This window comes from Triticum urartu, chromosome 4A (assembly GCF_056163025.1).
Source record: "Triticum urartu cultivar PI428250 chromosome 4A, HENAU_Tu73, whole genome shotgun sequence".
Classification (NCBI taxonomy): Eukaryota; Viridiplantae; Streptophyta; class Magnoliopsida; order Poales; family Poaceae; genus Triticum; species Triticum urartu.
In genome coordinates, this window is record NC_141876.1 from 105,012,719 (window position 1) to 105,020,859 (window position 8,141).

General features: G+C 41.2%; 1 protein-coding gene across 1 annotated transcript; it reads right to left on the reverse strand.

The window, feature by feature from the left end:
* Positions 1–1,459: 1,459 nt before the first annotated feature.
* On the reverse strand, positions 1,460–7,844 carry ACDO1 (Protein kinase superfamily protein). Its single transcript, XM_048713973.2, has 15 exons — positions 7,612–7,844; positions 6,712–7,046; positions 6,421–6,627; positions 6,223–6,312; positions 5,957–6,103; positions 5,239–5,403; positions 4,070–4,210; positions 3,792–3,971; positions 3,280–3,475; positions 2,891–3,018; positions 2,724–2,795; positions 2,388–2,500; positions 2,160–2,307; positions 1,958–2,027; positions 1,460–1,860 (listed from the first exon to the last, which is right to left on the reverse strand). The coding sequence occupies exons 1-15, from the start codon at positions 7,811–7,813 to the stop codon at positions 1,790–1,792; spliced, it is 2,265 nt and encodes a 754-aa protein (XP_048569930.2). The 5' UTR covers positions 7,814–7,844; the 3' UTR covers positions 1,460–1,789.
* Between the last annotated feature and the right edge of the window lie 297 nt (positions 7,845–8,141).

Consider the following 8,141-nt stretch of genomic DNA (forward strand, 5'->3'; position numbering starts at 1 on the left):
TCTCTCTCTCACACACACACGGCTAAGTGCCATTCGGCCACTAGAGCTTGCATGCTCATCCGGCCACCCGCATATATACGAGGCCAGATGCCTATGGCACTGACCTCAGATACAGCTCTAGGAGCAGCTCTGTACCAAATATACCAGATACACTCAGACATGCAGCAGTAGGAGTATTATCTCTACAGAGAGCTCCGAAGCTGGGTAAACCACCGCGTGCTACTCGCATACCCGCTCCCGGTCCTATTAGTAGCAGTCTTACCCACACACTAAACCCTTGTGGCATCTGTCGACTCGCAAGCCCCCCGTGAGAATACCACGACAGATGGGTTGGATGCAGCAGCTAACCACTGCGACTTTAATCTCCCCAATTAATAGCACGTTTTGAGTTGAGAAAAGAGCGATGTGATTGGCTTTCTATGTGGTTCAGTTTTCCTCCTACCCCAAATCTTTACATGCGTAGGTTGCCATGCATCTCCTTAGATGAACACTTGAACGACGGGATTATATTTCTTGATTATAAACAAAAAGGAATGACATTCAATTGGAGCAATAGCGGATGCTATTGCAGTAGCGCTATTATGGACGCAATAGCGGACACTATTACTATGAACCTAACAACACATCTATCTTGTGCACTCTCTCACTACCTAAAAAAGTTACACATCGGCCCCTTGCACCCTCTCATTACCTAAAAAAGAAGCAACACGTCGGTCTCGTGCACTCTTTCACTACCTAAAAGACGTTACACATTAGTCCCTTGCATCCTCTCACTACCTAAAATAAAGTTACATATCAGTCCTTGCACCGTCTGACTATCTAAAAAAGAAGCGTTAACATGTGACATTGTAGTACTCCCTTTGTTTCTAAATATAATTCTTTTTAGATATTCAATACAAACTACATACGGATGTATATAAAGATATTTTAGAGCGTAAATTCACTCATTTTGCTCCGTATGTAGTCCTTTATTGGAATCTTTAAAAAGACTTATATTTAGGAACAAAGGGAGTATCAATATAGTATATACAACAACCAACATAAGTACTTTCGCAAAAAAAAAAACCAACATAAGTAACTTTTCCATATAGTATATGTTTATTAGTAGATAACACAAAATCAAGCACAATACACACACACACACACACACACACACACACACACACACACACCCACACACATAAACTTCATATTTTCCACGCGCCACCAATTTTTATCTTTATGAATCCTAACTACACCAACAACGCTGCGTGTCCAACCCTTCTAGTATGACATGTAGGGGCAAGCAGAGAGTAATCCTGGTGAGGATTTCCCGGTGCACCAAACTGGTCTAAATTGGTACAGGTTCGAGATTGGCCGGCATCTCTACCAATTTCACAGATTAGAAGGTCATGGTTCGAGCCGGACACGGGCCCTACGAGTTCAAGCCAAAGAAGATACCCATGCGCACACCAAGAAATCGTATACAAATCAGCATACCCCTTTGCATATATACTACAGTACGTACTACTTACTATACAAAAACAAAACTACTACTATATCTATATGCTGTTTTTGTTCCAGAATTACTATTACAAACTCCAGTTATATACAAGTCCGTGTTCCACTATACAAGTGGCATGTGCAGGTCGAGCACGAGCAAATCTTGCTATACAGGAGTGCCCCACCAAAGAATAGGGGAAGAATCTTGTCTATCTATCTATATCTCTATTTGCAGATTAACTCGAGGTAAGTTGCTTGCTGTTCCTAACTAGCAGGTCTCCGCTTGCTGTCCAGCGTTTTGGCTGGGTTAGTTTTGGCGATCTGACAGAACAGAATCACTCCACGAAAGCATGAAATCGCGTGCGACCGATGGCAAATCTGCACAGGAGAGTACGGGAGAAATGTGAATCGCTAAGCAGGGAGAAATGTTTCCACGAACGACAAGAGCATGAAAAACAGAGTTTGATTGACTTACCTTGGAGAACCTCAAGAGCAACTGAAGGTATATCTATCTGATCTTCCACCAGTTTGTATACATCAACAAGCTGCAAAAGAGAGAAACAGGGTTGCGGTGATCCATCGTCGAGAAATTTAAATCTTATATATGGTTCGTGGCCGTAGTGATAAGTGCATTTGATCCCTTGAATCAAGATTGACCAGTTTATGTAGAATAGTACCTCGTCTACGTGCAACCTGGAGTCCTCAGTGAAAGCCATTACAAGTTGTCTCCTGATCCCAGAATCGATAAGGAACAGCCGTGCTCCATCTTTTATTGTGTCAGTGAGATCCAGTTTCTTCTCCAGTTTTTGACTCGACACAGTTTGCCTGCAGTACGAAAGATCAGAATACTTGCAGGAACAGCTAGACAGATACAGCATGACAGAAACAGTGGGTTCAATACTCACAGGCTATTGCTCTTCAGTGCAGGATTGGTACTCATCTTTGACACATTTTCCTTGGCAAGAACTATAAGGTTTTCTAGTCGTTTCCACTGGAACAATCCATCTTTGAATAACACCTGGTGTGGAAATGGTGATAATATCTCAGAAATGTTATAGACAACAACAGTGGCTTTCTTCTACTAATGCCTGCGTATTCGAAAAAATAAAAGCTTGCTGTTTTTCTCTGTACCCGTGTACCGATGCTTCATTGCACATTTACGGCTCACATAGTGATGTATTATATGGCAGAAACAACCAATGAGCGTCATGTTAAGAGGGTTCTTAGAAATTAAAACATACCTGTATCAGCCGTTCACGGAGAGCAGGATTTGGATCTGTCAAAAGACGGTTTGCTATATACGGATATGCAACCTAAATATTAAGAAACATACAGTGAAGAGCATAAGTAACCAAACAAATGTACAGTATTGTTCTCATAAGCACTGAAAAGGTAGCAAATGTCATACCTCAAGGAACTTAAATTCAGGCTTGAGAGTAAAGCAAATTCCTTCTTGCGTCAACAAAGAGCGAATGACCAAAGAAAATCTTTCTGGGATGCGGATAGGGTAATTGTACACGAGCTGATTAAACTTCCCTGTAATTTTCAATTTCATTCATTAGTAAAAAGTATATCTGAATACATGGAGCAGTGTTACACTAAGAATTCATCATTAGGGGAAGCAAAACAATAAAGAAAGTTTCAACATGTGTGAGCAACCGCAAGGGATGCATTCAAAAAGTATCATGGATTAACGATCAAGAACACCCACCCCCAACAAACATGTAAACTGACAAGATATCAAGCAAATATATATACATTTATGAGCAGAATGAAAATTTAGAAAATAGGGATTACCAGTCACACTCCTGAAATTGAAGTCTGCCAAGCCTTTTCCAGCTGAGTTTTGCCAAATAGCTTCCAGAGCTGGGATAATTGGGGAAACATCTGTTCCACTAGCAAGAAAACCAAGCCTTGTGAAGTCATTTGCCATTTCTGCATAGTCTTCATTTACAGCATGAACTACAGCATCAATCAGGATTTCTTTGTTTTGCTGCATATACGAGAAACAACGGCAATAAAACATATGTAAGCAATTTCTTGATCTGCCAATGCAGTAAATCACAAGAATGCATTCACAATAAGGGCATCATTTTTTGTGGTGTTAGCAGATTGCAGAACTATAAGTAGCCGACGTACATTTTGACCACCTAAGTGAAAAGTTTTTCACACTAAAGAATCATTGGTAGTAGGGCATGCATGATATATTATTAATTATATATTCACAGGCAAGCAACAATAAGAATCCAATCAATTGCAACTGTAAAGACAAATTCTGCTACTACCAAACAACCAAAAAAAAATCAGACCTGGCTAAGGACGGCAACATTGCCAAAGTCGACGTAAGCAATACGGCCATCTCGCATCGCAAAAACATTTCCAGGATGTGGATCTCCATGGAAAAGGCCAAATTCAAGCAACTGGCGCAGTGCTGCACTCACTCCAACTGTGAGAAAGCCTTCTACATCAATCCCAGCTTCTTTTATAGCCTGAGGGAATAAATTGAAAACTCAATGATGCTACAAATTTTAAATGAACTAATCCACATTAGAAATAAGTAAAAGTTAATATGATGAATTCTACAAACCTGCGGATCAGTGCATCTGATTCCATCTATCCATTCCATCACCAAAACACGAGAACCTGAAAACTTATTATATACTAGAGGGATCTTCACAGTTGGATCATTCTTAAAATTTACTATGAAGTCCTCGATGTTTCTAGCTTCCTGATTGCGCAGAAAAGGAAGGCCGTCAACTCCCATTCAGACATTCATCACCAAATAAACATGAAACATAAAATCTGTGTTGCTGGAATGAAAAGACCTATAGTATCTTAATGACACATAGATAAAAGGTTGCAATACCTCCATGCAAGGAAATAAGAAGGTTGTGATACTGCACTCGTTAAGCCTCCGGTCATTAAATTAATTAAGATTTCCTATTTGCTGCGCTCGTGCATTGTGGGTACGGTACAAACAGTGAACTTAAAAAAATTGCTGAACAATTGGTTGGTTATTGCACTGAAAGGCCGCATTGATCAGAACATACAAGCTACTGTCGTCTCCTCCAGAAAACAACAAGCAACCAGATCCATTTATACTTACAAGTTCGCCACATCAGAGTGGGTTTAGTGCTAAATGTGCCATCTGAAGCATTTGTCATATTTTCCATTCATTGGGTACATCCAAAATTATAATTTGTCGCTTTGTTAGTGAAAACAGTGAAAGATCATGATTATGATGTCAATAAAAAGAGTATTAGTAGATTAACCATTCTGTGTGCTACCGACATCTATTCATGTGCCAATATTTTCTTCAAATATGCACGCACCATTTGTATGACTCAACAAATCTATAAATATTAAGGCACTAAAAATTCTGATCATCTTTTAACAACTCAAAAAAAGGCATCCCATAACTATTCTCCAAATTAAACAAAACATATGCTTCTGTAATAGTCATACACAATACATCACTACTCATTTTATTTTTGCGGAAATACATCACTACTGATGAGAAGTTACTTTTGATTTCGAAGTGTTAGAAGAGGTTCATGTACCTTTGAGCCATTTAGGAAACAGAACATCTTTAACTATTGAAGGCACAAGTGTTCACATATATACATGGTTACTTAATTTTAAAATATCTGAAGATATCAACTTAAAACCCCAGCTGAAACGTGCAGGCATGAACCTAGTGATTCATTACTCTGTAACTTAACATCGACGGGAAGAAGGCACAAAGAAAATACTTACAAGAGTGTAATCAAGTTCTTCCAAAAGTTTTTCACCGAATTCATCAACAATAAGCTCTGCATTGCAGCCTAGTTTTTGAAGGCTAATCCCATTCAAAAAGGAAGCCAGCGTGCGGAAAAGGAACAGATCTCGGAATATTATTGGCTCAATCCCTGGCCTCTGAACCTGTGGTATGATTGAAATCAAAGAGATAAGCATAAATAAACTCATTCCGTTTACAAGTCAAAAATATGATTTAAAAATTTAGCAAAAAGTAAAAGACAATCGTGGTAGTTATTAAGTTTCATGCAGCAACTACTAGGGCAATCCACATACACCTCAACACCCCCTCTCACGTGCAGCTCAATAAGGCCTAAACATGGACACAAATAGGGCAGGGCATATTTTAATATTTAAATCCCAAGATCCCAGACTTGAACCCAAGACCTTTGGGGTCTGATATGATATTAAGTTTCATGCACCAACCAGTGGAACCAAAAATCCAACCTGACAGAGAAGGTTGGGCAATCCACATATACTTCACTATCAACATCTGGACATTCTACTGGAGCATATGTTAGCATTTAGTTCATGAATGATGCAGCTATAAAGGATACAAATTTTATCAGGGAGAAGGAGGTAGACTATGTTTATAGTCAAAGAACCCCACTAAATGGTGCATCAAGTCACAAACGTCAGAGTATCTCAAGTAAGAAAAGAAAGTGAAAGGAACACGAACCTTGATAGCAACATCCTCGCCGGTTTCTCTTAGTGTGGCACGGTAGACTTGGCCCAGACTTGCAGCTGCTATTGTCTCTGATGAAATTTTGCTGAATAGTTGTTCTAGAGGCTGGCCAAGTTCCTCCTCAATTATGGAAAAGGCCACCTACCAGGTATACAGCAATAAGCAACGCTTAGTTAATCATCCTGATTTCATCGGCCTTAACCCAATACGTGTCCACTGTCCAGAACAATTTGTAAAAATATTCTATTGCAACCATGTACCTGGTTAGCAAATGGAGGAACGTCATCTTGTAGGATACACAGTTCGCTCATATAATCCTCACGAATAATATCAGGCCTGTTAGCTAGAACCTGAAAAAATAATGTAACTAAACAATGTTGGAATTGTAAGACACAACAGATAGCACAAGTGAAATCTTTTTTTCGATGAGATTTATCAGAAAGTGAAAAGAATATAACCTGTCCTGCTTTTATGAATGATGGCCCGAGATCACATAAAAGATTGCGGAGCTGGCGGGCACGGAACGGAACGATTTCTTCATCCCGTCCAACCAAGTAGTCATACACCAGAGATGACCAATAAAAGCCTAGTTTCCAAATGATCTCCGCCCCCCGACTAGCGAGGGATAGTACAGAGCCACTTGATCCCAAGACTTTACTCCTGACCTATCAATTATGGAAATGGGCATAGTTAAAACCAAATTTCAGCAAACCAACCTTGTAAACACAAATGCTCGTAGTGCACAATACCATTTCCGGGGAGTACTTTCGGAAAGGCATGCAGACACCACGCTCGATATCAAGTTGCTCCAGTGCACTGTTGGGCTTTTTGCTGGGCATGCCTTTCGCAGCTGCACCATTAGTTTGCGTGGGTAGGGTCCGAGAAGAGAGCAGGGCATTAGTTGATGCAGCATTGATGACATAGAGTGAAGATCGCTTTGTCCTTTTGGAAATACAGGATCTTGAACCGGCATATCGAGTATATGGCACTGGACGGCTAGACGTTGATATACTGGGGCGATGCGGTGAAATAGATACAGAAGCTGTGCAGAGCTCCATGCTGAAAGAGCTATAAGCGATGATGCCTGCGGAAGGCAGGAAGCTGCATCAGTTATACTTCAATTCCTACCTAAGCAACACAAGTAACAGCCCTACTTACTTTAGCCTACAAAAACGTCTTATATTTTGGTACAGAGGTAGTAAATTTCAACTGGGAACCAGAGTTCCGAAGGTCATATCCTCTGCTGTATTTTTTTAGATATAGGGAGAAAGCAATTCTAATCAACCCAAACTGGTAAACACACAAACCCCAAGTTTCTAACCTAGGTTAGATATGCAGTCCCCAATCACAAGAGAATTTCCCCCATGCTATCTCACATGTTACAGAAGCCAATAATAATCTCAGGGCAGCGGAAAATTTGGGGAAACGACTGTTGACCAAAGCTAGCCAACCAAATCAAACCCACATAAACAGACCAAAAAGCTGCTATGATACTATGGACCTAATTCTACACGCGCGCACACAAATCCCCGCTCTCAGATGGTCCTAGAAACAACCACCACGAACCCGCGAAGCCAGGGCAGAACCCAGGCGAGGAACGGCTGCGAGAAGACGACACCGCAAGAATCGGCGGGGGTTCGGAGCCTCACCTCGTCTTCCGGCGAACTCGCGCCGTGGGGTTCGGGATTCGGTGAGCCCTCCGAGGCGAGCCGGGGCGGTTGTGTGCCGGCTCCTTGTTTCGATTTGGGCGGGGAAGAAGCGCGTGCTCTTTTGTGGTGCCGAGCCAACCGTGGCAGCGGTTCTGACGGGCACAATGGTGAGAGAGTGTAGATAGCTGCTCACGGTGGCCATCCAATGTTAAGCGCTAGCTGCCTAGCACGGCCACGTCGGCTCTCGAGGTGTGTCGCCAAACTGGAAACTTTGCTGTCCACAAGTACGGAACGTGGTCGTCTGTCCACGGAAATTTGCCAAAATTGGGGGAATATAAGATGAAGGAAAACAGCTAGCAACCAGGACGTTTTGCGAACTAAGCATCGCTCACATGGTTAGGTTTCTAGACTTGACATTGATGATTGTCCTTTTCTAAAATTATTTCAGGCCTTTTGATGATATGCGTTTAGTGAAAGAAGACATTGTCATGGACTATAAAGGCATATTTATTTTCCATTGTATGGATCGT